The 17423-nt window shown below is 47.1% G+C and overlaps 1 protein-coding gene across 1 annotated transcript in view; it reads left to right on the top strand.

Moving 5' to 3' along the window:
• The first annotated feature begins 246 nt into the window (after positions 1 to 246).
• The window catches only part of LOC139050568 (uncharacterized), a 64199-nt gene continuing 47022 nt past the window's right edge, over positions 247 to 17423 (top strand). Inside the window, exons 1-3 of the mRNA XM_070527113.1 lie at positions 247 to 330; positions 13224 to 13547; positions 17286 to 17408. Of these exons, the coding sequence (XP_070383214.1) occupies positions 13268 to 13547; positions 17286 to 17408 (403 nt within the window). The 5' untranslated portion in view covers positions 247 to 330; positions 13224 to 13267. The remainder of the gene's footprint in view (positions 331 to 13223; positions 13548 to 17285; positions 17409 to 17423) is intronic.

Genomic DNA, 17423 nt, shown 5'->3' with positions numbered 1-17423 from the left:
GCCATTAGAGTCGAGAGTGAGCGTCGTGCTCCTTCGTTCGAAACCTTCACCGCGGGCCACCGAGGGCAGGACCCCGCGCAAGTCGTCAAGCCCCTTTCCTGTCACTGGGCCCATTACAGGTATGCCAAAGTTGCTAGTGCATCTAGATGCACCAGAAAACGTTAAATCCCGTAGTGCGTAGCTTTTAATTTCATGACACCAAATTTGTTCCTCATTCAGTGCCATCTGAACGCGGCTACAGTCGCACCAGCCGGCCTTCTCCTAGCTCATGGAACTCGTCTACGATCCCTTGGAGAAATCTCGATGGCTGTGGCTGCTTTCGGAGAAAGTGTAAGTGTTCCATTCATTGTGGTGCAAAACCTCTGCTCACTGTTAATTTTGGCTGCACCTGGTGCTTCAACTTTAAGCACGCTAGGTGCGTAATAAAATTGCTCTCTCACTTTCCGGCACCTGACCTGGCAGCCAACACAGTCGCAAATAATGTGCTAACCTAGTGTGTGCACTCTATTTTAATGTTGTCCAAATACGCGGCCGCAGGAGCTCGTTCCTTTCTGGTAGTTCGTCGTCGCATAAGCATTTATCTTACTTTCGTACTAGACTGCGCACCCTCTCAACATAGATCTGATAGCTAACGACCACTGAAGGCACATAAAAATGATTATGTTCACCCACCACCACCGCTTTGTTTTCATGTGTTGGCAACATCTACGGTAACTATACCCTTGTCTTCTGCTGCGTGGGTACCCGTTCATTGTGACATGGATGCATGCATGCTGCCCTGGTCTTCAACCTATCAGACAACCCGTTGGGCGTACAGTCTAGAAATTTTTTGGCGCCTGGGGCAGCTCTTCAGCCCTCCTCCGTCCTGGCAACAGTGCAATACTGGACTTCTCCAGAGAATGGTGATGACTCCGTCGGCTGACATCGGTTTTATTTCGGCCCAAACCTTAGGTGATCCGACAAGTCCGATATCCATGCATTATACTCACTAAATTTCGAAGGTGCTTAGAGTTGTCACCAAGCGAACTTGGCTGTATTGCTATTGTTCGGCATAAAATCAACACTGGCTCCCATGCACCTCTTAGACACAACAGTCATCGTATTTCTGCTTCTGAATGCGCTGAAATTACAACTTAAGTGGAATATACGTTACAGTGTGGCATCATATCTCGCTTGTACAGTCTTTGGCTGTCCCCTGTAGTTCTCGTGAAAAATAAGGGCGGCATACGCAATTTCGCGTACACTATCGCCGCCTAAATAATATTACCAAGCAAGGTGTATACCCTCTTCATCGCCTCGACGACGCCTCAGATAGGCTTCACGGGACGAGATTTTTCACTACATTCGACATCCTCTTCGGCTACTGGCAGGTCGGTCATGATAACAACAACGCGGAGGAGACTGATTGTATCACACCTGGCGGCCTGTACCATTTTAACCACCTTCCTTTTGGGCTGTCTAATGTACCTACAACGTTCCAATGGCTAAAGGACCGGGTCCTTGGGCACTTAAAGTGGTCGATGGCGTTAGTGTACTTGGATCATACCATTGTTAAAGCTAACACGTTTTCAGAACACCAATGAGCCGGTCTTGCACACTGTAGATGATGGTAGGCTCCGTATAGAGCCTTCAAAGTGTATGTTTGGTTATCCAGAAGTTACCTACTTCGGTCATCTTGTGAGTGCTGTTGTGCCCCAAATTGGCCGTGCGCGTTCTTTGGGTGTTTCCTCCGAGGCGGCCCCTTTCATCAGCACCGGCTACCTGGCGACGGGCCCCGACACCGACCGCGACGGGCAAACAAGCGGCTCACTTGGAAGCGATAGCATCCGCCGGCCTCCGTGGAAGCGGTAACGAGTGCGAAGAGTATTTTCGTGACCCGGACAAGATGACGGTCACGGAAAGCAAGGAAACCAGTCGACGACTTTCGTGGAGGGAACATGAACTGTCTCGTGGAAGGGCCGCGAACGAAACCTGTTTCTACATTGACTCGTCCTTGCTTCAAATGTTAGGTATGAGGAGGAGTTGTGTGAACTGTACGACTCCACTCATTGGCCCGCAACAAGGTCATCGAATTCCCTTGTGTAGAGAACTAGGGAAGAGGAACGGCTTAAAAAGGACCTCTCCAGTGGGACTGAGAGAGCGCTGACTAGAATTTGACTACTTGTTTCAATACGTTAATAAACCTTTTTCTTTGGCTCTTACTCCAGGACGCAATAATCACTATGCCTCGAAGATACCTGGCCCAAACGCTACTCTGAATCCCCAAAAATGGCAGCAGTGGTAAAGTGGAAGTTGTGGCAGGTGCCAGTCACCATCATTTGATTTGCGAGCGACTGGATGACAGTGGCAAGATGGATCCTACAGCCAACACCAATCGCCAACAATTGGCTCGCGAGCGGTTGAGTGAACGAACTGCAACATCACTGCGCGGTACAGGATGAGTGCCTGCCTTCGCGCTTGAGTCATTGGGTCATTTAGCCTAGACTTACCGTAAGTCGATACAGCGCATTCAACTGCTATACTGTCGCTGGTTGTCGCGTCTCTCTGCAGAAAGCAGCTTTCGCCATAGATCTGCAACTTAGGAGGCGTGCTGCCAGAAGGGGCGTTCTTTGATGATGCAAAATTTCCGCACAAGAGAAACAGAAAAGTGACGAGAAGGTTTTACAGTACTCACGCAAAGAATAAAGAAAAAGCAGGAATCGACGCTACCCCTTGTAAAATTAACACGCAGATTTTAATCACATCAGAATGATCGCATTCGCGTCCATTCCTTTCGTTTACATTTGGAGTTGTTCCTTCTAGCGCATGTTTGTTTGTATTCACGGCGATTGTATTGCGAGCGCGGTGGTAGCAGGGCCGTCTATAGCTTAGAACTGAGGTGAAACAGTGCGAAAAAGACGAGGACACAAGGAAACAAATGCCACAGACAAGCGCTATAGCTTCCACGCGCGAAATGTACAAACCATATCTGACTGACCGAAGAAGGCACTATTGTAGGTTGAGTGAGAAATAGGCATTCCAGACTTCCTAGTTTGTGGGCCCGTAGCGTTCCCTAAAAAACTACGGGGCCAGTATCCCCCCTTTCTCCCTTCTCATTAGTTGTAGTATAAGCGCTGTCCGAAGCTGTAGAAAGCCCGAAGTCGCCTGGTAACTGTCAAGGTCGTCTGTTTCGCGGGAGGCTCATAGCCATATTGTTCTGCGCGGCTCGTCTAGCCACTCTTAATTTTGCCCGGGAGCACATGTTTCGGGAAGCAAGAAGCAGGCAGGCACCACACCACATCAAGCAGGCGATACACCACTCGAGGCTTCTCGGTAAGGGTTGAAAACTTTTCTCTTTTCTCACTTTTTTCACAAAAGTTATAGATGCCGTACAACATCGCCGAATATATATCGCGTAACTAGGCACGCCGGAGATTCGCGAGCGACGATGTTAGGACCACCGAGAATTGACGCCATATCGTGCAACCTATGACGATCAGCAAAACCCGCAGAGGGCGGATAAATAAACGGATCTTTAAGAAAAGGGCCTTTCAATACATTAATGACGTACCTTGCGCATACTTTCTAGTGACAGCACAAGAAAATGTAACGCGCACAAATTCCTAACATCTGTATATGCCGTATGCCGCGATTCTCTCATTGCAAGCCTACATACATAGAAGCTAGCTTATACAGTTCTTGTAAGCGCATTCGGGGAACCTAATACGTGAATAAGTGTTAGCATTACACACTCGATACCACTACAATGTTCAAGAATTTATACGCAGCAACTTACGAGGCACGTTGCCAAAACGGGCGTACTTTGACGATGCAAAATTCCCGCACAAAAGGAACAGAGAAAAATTACGAGAATGTTTTACATTACTCACTCAAAGAATAAGGGAAAAGCAAGTAGCGACACCACCACTTGTAGATCGTAGATCCACCTGTAGATAGTAGATTGGCGGCTGGACCTGACGGAATAACTAACAAGATATTAAGAAATCTGGATGATGACTCAATTTCTTATCTAACTGAACATTTCAATGAATGTCGGAGAAAAGGGGTATATTCAGAGGAGTGGAGGGTGGCCAATACTATCCTCATACCAAAGCCAGGAAAACAACTCACTCAGGACAACCTCCGTCCTATTTCCTTAACGTCATGTCTAGGCAAAGCTATGGAACATGTCATCCTAAATCGACTCACTAAATACGTTGAGCAGAACGACATCCTCCCATACAACTTGATCGGCTTTTGTCCTAGGCTGTCAACTCAGGATGCTATGCTGCTGATCAAACACAAACTTATACAGGCCAGCCCAGCGCATACGAAAGCTCTTTTGGGATTGGATATGGAAAAAGCTTTTGATCGTATAAAGCGTAAGGCAATACTTGGCGTCCTCTCGGAGATGGGGTTAGGTAAGAGATTTTTTAACATAATTAACGAGTTTCTTAGAAATAGAACTGCACAACTTATGCAGGGTGAGCTTAAATCAGAAGCTAAGAATTAGGGAAATAGGGGCACTCCACAAGGGACTGTGCTCTCACCCATGCTATTCAATTTAGCAATGTCCAAGGTTGCAAGAAATTTGGAGAACATTGAGGGTATACATTCTGTGATATATGCTGACGACATAACCATATGGAGTGCCAAGGGCAATGTAGGACAAACAGAGACCAGATTACAGGAAACTTTATACATTGTAGAGAACACACTGAAAGACATGGGGTTGAAATACTCGGCAGCCAAATCAGAACTCTTGGTCATTAAACATCGCAGAAAAGGTCGCAAACCAAGAGGTTACATTCTGGAAGATAAGCCAAGAGTGCGCTCATACACTCATGAAGGATCCGCAGTCAGGCTAAGTGAAACAATCAAGGTTCTTGGGTATCACATAGACGGAAACAATGCTAACTATAGAACAATACAACATATCTCGAATAAAACAGAGGAAGTAATTAGGTTACTAAGGATAATTACCAATAGACACAGAAGCTTATAGGAGAATAAGACGGCGCTTTGAGGCTAATACACGCCTTTGCTCTCTGTCACTTCACTTATGTGGCTGGATTATTCAAATGGAAGCAGGCAGAACTTAACAAACCTAATGTGATGCTCAGGAAGCTCGTTAAAGTAGCCCTAGGGATACCCAGTAACGCTGCAACTGACAAACTCATGAGTCTAGGGGTGTACAACACAATGGAAGAAATCGCAGAGGCCCAACCGCTAGCGTAACACAAAAGATTGACAAAATCACGAGCTGGCAGGAACATATTACAGGCAATAGGTGCAGAACTGAATACATCATGGAGCCCAATAGAGGCTGAAGTAGAGTTAAGGACTGACGTTAGGAACAAGATCAGAACCAACCCTCTCCCCAGAAACATGCATCCAGAATATAATATCGAAAGGAGAAAGGCAAGAGCTAAAGCACTCTTGCAGGAAATAGGACAGCAGAACCAATTGGCAGCTATAGTTGATGCAGCCTGGGTGGAAGGTAAAGAAACATACACGGCCATGGTCTCAAATTATCAAGGGGAGGTGCAAGATGCTATCACTATTTTTACCAAGGACCCCATGGTGGCGGAAGAAGCGGCAATTGCTCTAGCCATCAGGAGTAATAAGTGGGCCTGCATTTAAAGTGATTCGAAATCCGCTACAAAGTGTTTTGATAAAGGCTACGTAGCTGGTGTTGCAGCTAAACTTTTTGAAAACATTGGGATTATGAGAACTGAAATCCGATGGTTTCCTGCGCATATGGGGAAAGTGGACGAGACTCGGGTAAATCTCAATGAGGTTGCTCATGACTTGGCACGAGGACTTGCTAACCATGACAGGCACAACCGAGCCGTTCACCATCAAGCCAGGGAATCTAGAGATCATTTAATAACATACAATGACATTACCAAATAACACTATTTAGGACGCAGGCAATTCCCATTGCCACATTCAAACTGAACAGGGCTCAGGCAGTCTCACTGCGCTTATTGCAAACAGGTACATATCCCACACCGTACACCATTAATAAAATATACCCAGAAAGCACTGCAACGATTGTAATGGCATCATTGGAATCAGACATATGCTGGCGGGGTGTCCCGCGGCACTCCCCAACCTCGTTGAAGGATGGACACAGTGGGAGAAAAGGATTCAAAGCCCATTGTTTCAGGACACACTAAGGGCCGTCCAGAGGGCCCATGATGTCGCTGAAAGGCTTGGCCTGACAGTGCCAACGTGGGAGCGGCCCGCCTTGGCTTAAGAAGCCGAGCCTCCGGACCTCATTACAATAAATGTTCTCACACACACCACCACTTGTAGAGTTAACACACAGATTTTCATCACGTCCGAACGGTCGCACTTGCGTGCAAACCTTTCGTCTACGTTTGCAGTTGTTCCTTCTCAACCGATCTCTTAGTTGTTCCAATCAACGAATCTCATAGGCATGTAAAGCCCTCTAGGCTGTACTTTTCGGCTATAGGGTAGCCTCGGCGCCTGCGGGTGGGGAGGCTACCTTATGCGGTTTTTATCCTGTGAGGATACCTGATCCCATTTTTTTTCCTGAAAATAAATATTCTCTTTTACATTGAGGGTGATTATTTCTTTCTTTCTGCCCTGTAGGGCAAACTCTAGACTAAGCTGTGCGTCCGCCGCCACAGTTGGGACAGGTGCGCCATTACAATTATCCGAGGGGTGATCGTTTACACCACACTTTGCACAAGTTTGTCGGCCCCAGTAACTTTATGAACTGTGGTTATAGCAATGGCACTTGGAACATCTTCTGGCGTTCTAAATGCATGGTTGCACTCCGACTTCAGTGTATGCTGTTTCTAGTATTTCTGGCAGCACATTATACGCTCAGATTCCCCGCTCAGATTTAACAGGTTATGGTCGGAAATTACTCCTTTGCTTGTGTTCATGGGTCGATGTGGAGTCACTGTGATGTTTACATCACTGAAGGAGACCAGATTTGGGAGCTTGTCTTGCTGTTGTTTATCGCAAACCTCAAGCAGGAAGTCGCCGCTAGCCATCTTTGTGACTTCGTAGTCTGGGCCAACTGATTTCGTGAGTCGATTCGCAACCGTGAAAGATGAAATCATTCTGTCTTTCTCAGTATGAATTACGTGAAATTTGCAGGAATGTTTCTTTTGGTTAGCAAAAACTGCTACTTGTCTTCGGTGCGTCCTCTTTTGTTAAGAGGGCGACCAGGCAGACGGGGGGAAAGACAATAAATCCAAACATATTTATTCCATTTCGGCGGCCATGCCAGCCACCTGCCATCGAGCTCAACGCGGGGACACTATAAGACCCGAATGAAACGCAGACGCCAGCTGCAAATAGCCGCTATAACCTAATATATAGACCCAAGATTGGACAAGCTACACCAGGTTAACCATTGCTGCCTGAAAAATCCGAAGTGAAAGGAAGTGAGTAGACGACTGGAAAGACTGAAAGTAAGAGAGAAAGACAGAGGTTGCAGAGGAGGACAGGAAAGGCTGCTACCGATTTTGCCCGGATGGGTCCGTCCAGCGGTGCCGTCTACGTTAAGCCGAGGCCAGAGGTGTGTGTTGCCTCCGCCAAAGGCCCTTAAAGGTCCAAACAATAAGCATTGGCTCAAGCCCCAGGATCTCCTTTTCCCCGGACACGGCTAAGCCGCACACGGTTAGACCCGGCAGGGTCCTACCTCCATCTGCTCGGTCACGTGGTGGCGCAACTCACCAAACGTTCGCTTACGCAGACGCCGCTGCGGAGGCGACGAGATAGTGCGCTCATGAAATGCTAGAGAAGCAGCTGGGCCAGCTGTGGACAATTTGGCATGGTTAATGGAGTACGTCGCGAAGGTAGCGCCTGCAGAAGTCCTAAATGACACCGACTCAATAGACAAAGTGCAGTGTTCAGTCGGTCAGAAAAAAGTGCTCCAGAGCACAATGTAGGCAGTGCCGTACAGTTGCGGGCAGCTCCCATGTGTGCAAGCAACGTTGAGCGGATGAAAATAGCTGCACTGTCTCGAAGTGTTAAAAGGTATCCACCAGTCGAGGTAACTATGATAGTAGGGATTTACACGCAAATAATTCAGACAGCGCGGTTGAGGTAGCAATTGTGACCAATTGTATGAGTACTGGTCAGCCCGAGATGCGAGCGGAAGGCTTGGAAATGAGCACCAGAAAGCATGATAGAAAAAAGAGGCGTCCTAGAATCAGGAATGCGGCAGAGAATTCAACGCGGCCGAAGAAAACTGCAGGTGTTAAATCCTGTGCAGAGTGCAATCAAAGAGTTCAAAAGGCACGTTTCTTACCCTAGAATGTTTCTAATCAGAGCATTTAGGAGCCGCCCGACAAGGAATAAAGAAAATGGGCCGTTCGGCGTGAAGGTGGACAAAAGCCAGGAGTCGATTATGTGCCCCTTCCTGGTGTTCTTTTCATATACTAGGCGTGACACACGAGAACGAGGTGGTAAGGCGACGCGAAGAAGTCATACGCGGCCGTGAAATTGTAGTGCGATGCCCCGAAAGCGTGTTGCCAGTATGTAAAGCGTCGGGGGTCTGCAGCGAGGGCAATGGTCGACGTGCTGTTTGTCTTCCCTAGTTGACAAGACGAGCTTTCAGGCTGCGCCCACCTCGAATACGGCTTAAAAATATGCCACAACCATATCCTATTTGGAATGAAAAGCGAGGATACAGGTTTTGTGAAAACAGCAGTTATTTGTTTCCATATTGTCATCTTCGGTTAAATGTTTTGAGGCCTCCAAGACAAGACATCGTTTTGCTACGCAAGTTTAGAGCTGTTTTGGAAGCTCACCGATATGATAAAACAGATGATTTGAGCGCGCAGAAATTTTTAAAAATTTTGTTTTCTCGATGTATTGTTCGTTTTTTAAGCAGATGAGCTTCTTTTTCTTTTTTGGAAATATATGCTGGTTACGTCAAGTCCAGGTTATCTGTTAGAACCATGCAGTGGCGGGCTTGAATATCAATTCGCTATTCAAATATTCGCGAGATGTTACAGAGCTGTATACCTCTGCAGTCCAAGGAAATTTTCGTGTCGTTGTGGTAAGCAAAAAACTCCGTATACGTCGGCCGATCGTGAAGATAGTGCAATGCCGGGCCGACCCGCGGCGGAGGCGAAGCAGGCGTTAAGCACTCCCCATACGTGTGGCGATAGGGCAATGCCGGCCGACCCGAGGTGGAGGTGCAGTTAGCCATTAAGGGGTCCACATGCACAGCTGCGCTGGTCATCCTTCTTCCCAGAGTGGAAGGCCACTGAGATATTTTTCAAACTAAAACGCGTTATTTCAGACACCGTTGTTTAACTGCACAATTTTAGAAAGTGTTTGTACCATTACCTTAAAGCGTGTCCTGCGCGGACACCAAGAAGCAAAGTATTGTTGCGGTCTCACACGTGCATTTAGAAGACTGCAGCATTTTGAGTTTCTTTTAGTCCGTGAAAGTCCAAAAACAAGAAAGGGGCTGGCAGATGGAATGGCACACTGTGGTATAAACTTTTTTAAAACAGGGTTGAAGTACCTCAGACAGGCTGGCCAACGTTTCGATAGGTGGACCTATCTTCGTCAAAGGCGGCCTCGTCATCCTCGGCGTGTTAGTTTTAAAGGGTTAGTGCAGTGACGTCACGTGCGGGTGTTGTCGCTGGCGGCTGGTTTAAAACCAGCCGCCAGCGACAACACCCGCACGTGACGTCACTGCACTAACCCTTTAAAACTAACACGCCGAGGATGACGAGGCCGCCTTTGACGAAGATAGGTCCACCTATCGAAACGTTGGCCAGCCTGTCTGAGGTACTTCAACCCTGTTTTAAAAAAGCTTTTAGTCCGTGAAGTATTTAGAAATAAGCGCGAACAGGTGCGTATATTGGTTTCCTATAGTTGATGGCTCTCGGTGCGAGCACGGTGCTTTGCTATGCTCTGTGGTTGTTTGTGCGTGCGCTTTTGTGTTCCCATTTCTCATTGTGGCCAAGGACTACAATGACTAAGTTGGTACAACTTCGAGCCGTCCCTGATTCTGCAGCCGCTCACGTCATGACCTCCATTAACGAGTGCCTCATATTCCGGCAGAGCCCGCCTAAGTTGCTGATTTCCGACCGTGGCACGGCATTTATGTCGCGTGCCCTCAAAACTTTCTTCTTTAAACATGGAACACGACAAGTTGCAGCGTCCCCTCAACATCCACAAGTAAATGGACCAGTCGACCACACCAACCGCACCATGAAAGACGTCATTTCTTCCTACGTCTCTCCCACCCACGATGGCTGGGATGATTACGGAACTGCCGCAATTTTCGCTCTAAACACGTCCCAGCAGGAGGTCTCAGTCGCACCATGCCGTTTCAGCAGCTCTGCAGGAGGACATCAGCTTGACCGCAAGAACATCTTTTTGGCTTCCACACGTCTCTACAAGAACGCCCCGCAAAATTGGATTCTAACGAGACCCTGCACCAAATGCTCCTCCGAACTAGGCTAGCAATATTGCACCACCAAGCGCAGTTCAATACGCCTCCTAAAAAAAAAGACGTGCTCCCTCGTTCCAACCGGGCGATTTAGTCATGGTTCGACGGGCACTGTGAAATATTCTTAACCAGTTTTCTGGCCCTTCCCTTGTTGTGAAAGCTCTGGGTCATGTGACGTTTGGTTTAACCGCGATTCCCGAACTTGACGACAACCATCGCAAACGCACTTTTCCTACTCATACAAGCCAGACGAAGGTTTATGGCCATCGTAAACCTGTGCTGAACTCTGTTACTCTTGTACGAACTTGAATGGAGATGGGGTGGCTAGTGTAACAGTAACGAGGAATGCTACAAGTGGAAGAAGAGGAAGAGAAGTGCAAGCAGAAAGACAGAGTAGCAGTGGCTCAGGGGACTAGTTCATTTATGGAACGGCTGAGATTTGGGCGGGTCGCCGACCGCTTGGAGCCCGTTCAAGGCGCCGGACTCCCGTCGCATGCATAGTCACAATACTGTAACGATGTTAATAAAACAACGCTATTTATTAACGACGAACTTATGCCCGCATGTAAAAGTCACTGCGGTTGTAAAGAAATCCCCGGCAGCCGCGTTCTCAAAACGGGCCTCGAACCGCCTTCCTCTTTTTCCTCGCGTGACACCTCGTGCGCGTGGCGCATGCGAGCCGGGTCCAACTGGCTGCCCCTGCCACGAAGATCGCTGCCTGTCGTTGCTGAACAACACCACGGTACGGCGTGCACAGTGTCTGATACAAAGGGCACGCAACTTGAATGTCACCAAGTTTGTCGCGGCAATAGAGTTGACATCTACATTAAGTAAATTTTAATTTTCCCAAGTTCCAGTTGGCACTTATGTTTGAAATTATCTGCATCAAAATTAGCATTATTTCTTTTTATTTATTGTACCCGTGCACCACCCGATTCTCGGCCGATACGCAAGAGAAGGTTTCCCCCAGGCCCCTGAAGAACAAGAACTTCTCATATGCTTGGTTTCGCCATATGCGGTCGGCACAGGCAAAATTTCATGGTGTCTCAAACTGTCTGAGTGTATCAGAATTTTAACAGTTGTGGTTGGCGCTGAAGAGTTATGGCATCATTTCCGGCAATTAGGAATTACAATAAGCATCAGCAGCAGGAGCAGCAGCAGTCTATTTTATGTACAGTGCAGGACGAAGGCCTCTCCCTGCGATCTCCAATTACCCCTGTCCTGCGACAACCGATTCCAAAAAGCGCCCTCGGATTTCCTAATTTCCCCGCTCCCCCTATAGTCTCCTGCCCTCCTCGACTGCGTTTCCCTTCTCTTGGTTCACATTCTGTAACCCAAATGGTCCAACGGTTATTTAGTCTGCGCATTACATGACCTGCCCAGGTCCAATTTTTTCTCTTAATGTCCATTAGAATATTGGCTATACCCGTTTGCTGTCTGATCCAAACCGCTCTCTTTCTGTCTCTCAACATTATGCCTAGCAATCTTCCTGCCATCGATCTTTGCGTGGTCCTTAACTTGGTCTCAAGCTTCTTTGTCAATCTCCAAGTCTCTGGCCCATATGTCAATACCGGTAAAATGCACTTTCGGTACACCTTTCTTTTCAATGATACTGGTAGGCTTCCAGTCAGGAGCTGACAATGTCTGCCGTATACGATAAAATCCATTTTTATTCTTTTATGAATTCCCTTCTCATGATCAGGGTTTCCTCTCATTATTGACCCAGGTAAACGTACTCCCTCACAGACTCTAGAGGCTGTCTGGCAATCCTAAACTATTGTTACCTTGCCCGGCTATTCATCATTATCTTTCTCTTCTGCATATTAATCTTCAACCCCACTCTTACACGCCCTCTGTTAAGGTCATCAATCATTTGTTGTAACTCGTCTGCTATGTTGCTGAATAGAACAATGTCATCTGCAAACAGAAGGTTGCCGAGATATACGCCATGGAACTTTATTCCTAAGCCTTCCCAGTTTAATAGCTTGAATACTTCTTCCAAACACGAAGAGAACAGTATTGCAGAGATCGTGTCTGCCTGTCTGAGCCCTTTCTATATAGGTACCTTCCTACTTTCCTTCTGTAGAATTAAGGTAGCTGTGGAATCTCTGTAGATATTTTCTAAGGTATTTACGTAAGCTACCTGTACTCCTTGATTACGTAATGCATCTATGACTGCTGGTATCTCTAATGAATCAAATGTCTTTTCGCAATCTATGAAAGCCATATAGAGAGGCATATTGTACTCTGGGGATTCCTCGATTACCTGATTAATGGCATGGATGTGATGCATTGTAGGGTATCCTTTCCTGAAGCCAGCCTGTTCCCTTGGTTGACTAACGTCCAGTGTTGCCCTTATTCTATTGGAGGTTATATTGGTGAATATTTTATATAATACTGGGAGTAAGCTAATGAGCGTACAATTTTTTATTTCTTTAGATTAGTATAATGCTTGCATTGTTCCAGTTTTCTGGGACCCTTGCAGTCGATAGACACTGCGTACAAACGTCGGCCTACAATAAATAATTTCAGCCTAAAAAATAATAGCGGCTTTTTGTGCGATGTTTCATCGAAGCTTTATTTCCGGTGTGTAACTCCGCCCTCCCCACGTGTGAAAAAATCATCAGAGCTACCTTTATAGAACACAAAATTTTCCAACTATATTATATAGAAGCAGCCCGCGTAGAAAAAAATCTGCGAATCGGCACTGCCGGTGTCGATATATATTTAGCCGTTGCAATATTTCCACATTCTTTTTTTTTCCAATTCTGCCCTTCTGCCACAGGCACACATACCAGTACACAGCTGGGCCACATCGTAGCCGCAGCAATGACGAATGCAGGCGAGCACGAAGAGGAAAAGTTTCGCCACCGCACCACAAATGCAGTCAAGAGCAGATGCAACAATACCACGGACGATTTATGTCACGTGACAGTCAGTGGAGCGCCGCCAGGTGTCTTATTGCACAAAAGTTCCCAGCGGAGTGACAACGTGGCTTCAGTCCATTGCTGCCCGAACGCTGCCACAGTTCATCGAAGTTTATTATTCCTACTCCCTGCTGTTGCTGCTTTGTCACAATCGAAAGGCGGACAGTACCGTTCCTGTTACGGTAAGCTTAAGGGCTTGATACTTCAATATAGAGTATGTTGTCTTGTTGCTAAAAGCAGTTAAGTGCTAGTTAGCGCTAAAAGCCGAGCAAGCGTGAACGTTCTGCAATACAATGCGCATTAGTAGGCCTCGCAAGTCTTGATAAACATCAGTTTAAGTTTGATAAACTACACGTAATACAGCATAATGAGTTATATTCAAACGTGACAACTTCTATTCCAAGAAGCAAACGTGCTGCCGATAATACGCGTCTCTGAGCGCCGCGAGCGCGGGGTTAAATCCAGCTGGGCGCGATGGCGGTGCCACACTGTGCCCCTTCGGTCACCCTGGGACATGCGACTTGTGGAGGATTGGGCAAAAGCGGTGCATCCCCAGTGGCACATGTACTGAGTGGCTGACTCAAGGAAAAGTAAGAAAATCGAGGAATCCGTTTAACACAGTTTGCCATTCCACCTTTCGCCAGTTTTCATCGCCGATACGAAGGCGCCGATGCAAAAGGCACTTGCTCTCATGCAACCGAATTTCGGGCTGCAGTCTTCACCGAAGTGCCCTTTAAGACGCGCATGCTTTCGCGCGAGAGCTTTGGAGTACGACCACATGGACAACGGGGTACGACCACATGGACAACGGGGTACGACCACATGGACAACGGGGTACGACCACATGGACAACGGGGTACGACCACATGGACAACGGGGTACGACCACATGGACAATGGGGTACGACCACATGGACAACGGGGTACGACCATATGGACAACGGGGTACGACCACATGGACAACGGGGTACGACCACATGGACAACGGGGTACGACCACATGGACAACGGGGTACGACCACATGGACAACGGGGTACGACCGCATGGACAACTGGGTACGACCGCATGGACAACGGGGTACGACCACATGGTCAACGGGGTACGACCACATGGGGCACGGGGTACGCGTCTCGCTAAGCCGTACGCGCTTCCGAGTCCGTACGCGCGCGACGAAGGGAAAGAGCGCGCAGCCACACGATTTGTATACAAGTCAGCACTTCATTGCGCGTAGCAGTGCTGCTAGATCACCGTCGAGTGAAACGTTCGTGTTTGTATTTGAGGAAACTTCCCTCCTAACTTGTGCAGGACAGTTAGGCGATCGAAATCGAGAAATATTATACCGATCGAGCTCGATCGCTATAGACTGTGCGCCGCATACGACAGCCGTATAAGGTATTGTCACTCTGTAGTGGCGGTCAACGATACCGTAGCAAAACTAAATGACAAAACTAACTATTTGGCCGAATCTTTGCCCCTAAAAGCAAGTAACATTCAAAGCACAACGATAGCAGTGAACGTAGATGGCGATCGTCGAAAATCTGGTGTTCAGGCCAAGAGCGTCGGCTTTATACACGACTCGAAGAAGCTTCCAGCGTAATCGCTTGTGCCCGCGTGCATTCCACAAACTGCTACACAGTTGGCGTCGCACATACAATCAGATTCGGTGACAACAAAGAAATGCATAGAACCATCGATAACACGCGAGAAACTTCCGATTACACGCGAGCGCGTCCTGCGGCAAGCGATAACATTTACATATGGTAGCCGGCAAAAGCGGTCACCGGAGAGAGATGAACAAGTACACGCGCCAATATAGACTCTTACATATAGATTAGGGGACGCAAGCGTAGGAGCCCGCTAACCTTTGGGGCCACGGTACAGCGCATGCGCAGCACCGTGGCCCCAAGCGCTAGCGGGCTCCAACGTTTGCGTCCCCCTAACCTAAGCTCTCTAATGGACTGTTTTAAAAGAACATTTTTGATGGTCCGCTCCGCTCTCGCATTCCCGCTCACAGTTAGTGGAGCGGCGTACGAAGAATCAGTTTTAGCGGAGCGCCAGGCTGCGTCCAAAAGGCATGTGCTCGCTTGCCGCGCCACCTTGCCGCAGTAGATAAAACTGCTATAAACTTACTACTGACACGTGTACTTGAATATCTCTATCGGGCGACCACATGTCACCGCCTAAAAATATTATAGCACAGCCCAGGACGCGCCTGCATGCATCGGAAGTTTCCCGAAAGTTATCGATGGTTCTATCCGAAGTTGTATGAATTGCTACAATAAAATATTATTTTTGTATTACTCAAATGTCTGAAGGCATTTCACGCAATACATTGCACTTTCATTTGTTATAGATCTAATCCTTACATTAACAAAGCCGTTACGCAGCGTTATAGCCAAGGCAAGGTCTTTTGCTGTGTCGATACATCTAACACGTGGTCCGCATCAACAAAGATGCCCACATGCGACAAACATGTTGTTCAACTTCGATTTACGCCTCCACTGTTCTGCCAGAGTTTCGGTGCATCGCACTGCTAGAGCAAGAAGACATGACAACAAGGCAGAGCGTTTTGCAAAAGCCGGTGCTACGGAATCAACTGAAATGGGAGGCAGTTTGCTGTGTGAAGTTCTTTGCAGCACGCGAAGAGACCCGCTATCGGCCCACGAACTTCTCAACGCGGATACCATGGATGCTGGTGTTTTTAGGTAGTATTTCCGATTCGAAAAAAAAAATGACGTATTCAGGCTTCATAATGCCTTCAGGATGCCAGATGTCATCACAACAGCTCAACGAGTGACTGCGCCAGGCTACGCCGGCTCTCGTACCCCAATAGGCTGTGCGATCTAGAGCACTTTTTTGGCAGACATCGTTCAGTTATATCACCAGTGAGAAATATTGTTCTTTCAAATATCAAAAATAATTTCAAGAACCTTTTGAAAGACGCAAATGGTCCCTCCTGGCTTGACATCGCTACCTTGACGGAATTTTCACAGGTAAATATCGGGCATTTGGGTTCGTCTCCCGTCTTTATTTATTTATATTTTTTTCACACGTAAATTTTGCAGGCCGTGCATTCCAATAGTGCACCCCTGGCTAACTGTTTGGGCTTCATCGACGGCACCGCGAAGGCTATCTGCCGCCCGTCGACAAATTAAAAGATGTTTTTTCTCCGGCCACAAGCGCGACCATGCTGTAAAATACCAGTCCATCATGTGTCCAGATGACATAATCTGCCAGCTAAGTAGACCATACTTTGGCAGCAGAATGATGCAGGTGAGTTGATACAATAAGTTTCTATTCTCAAGTCGTTACTAGACGTGATTGACGCAGCCGTCATGTTTAGTTTCATGTTTATTAGCGTGAATGCATTCGCATTGTATAGGTCAAGAACGGTATATTTTCAGTAAACGCAGCAATGTTAGGAAAATAATACATGTTATCAAATCACATAAGCAAGAACATCAACTGTAACACGTGTATTTCAATAAGGTAATACTCATGCTTAGTAGGCAGATTAAAGCAAGTACGTTTTCAAGAAAATCAAGCTACTTTACGGCAACATCTTAAAATGTAACTCTGGATTTTTTCGATGGAAATGTCACTGAAACGGACAAGTTTTTTCATAATTTGTTGTAACTTGTGGCAGGGGAATGCTGTTTGGTAAAGCAAATGTAGTTATACAGTAAGCGTGTATGAATAAATGAGTGGTAAAATGACAGAACTGTAGCAATACTGAACACTGAACGAAATTTAATTAGGGCTCTCCCGACAAAACCAACATATTTCCTAATGACTGAATCAATATGAATATCAACTTTTTTATTGAAATCTTCAACGACTCCTGAGAACTTTCTATGATCAACTTGTTTATTTCAATATGGCTTATCAGTAATTGTAAATTCAAAGCAAATACATTTACAGGGCGTGCGACTGGAGCCCCACAGGCCACATCGCCGACAGCAGCTGGAGGTTGCTGCCTGCATAGCAGCAAAGCAGTATGCACGCCAGGCGCGGCTGGCGGAAGAGATGCAGGACCTGCGGGAGGTGACTGTACTCATC

The sequence above is a fragment of the Dermacentor albipictus genome, chromosome 10 (genome assembly GCF_038994185.2).
Source record: "Dermacentor albipictus isolate Rhodes 1998 colony chromosome 10, USDA_Dalb.pri_finalv2, whole genome shotgun sequence".
NCBI lineage: Eukaryota > Metazoa > Arthropoda > Arachnida > Ixodida > Ixodidae > Dermacentor > Dermacentor albipictus.
The sequence above is the reverse complement of the archived record's forward strand: the minus strand, read 5'-3'. Positions and strand labels throughout refer to the sequence as shown.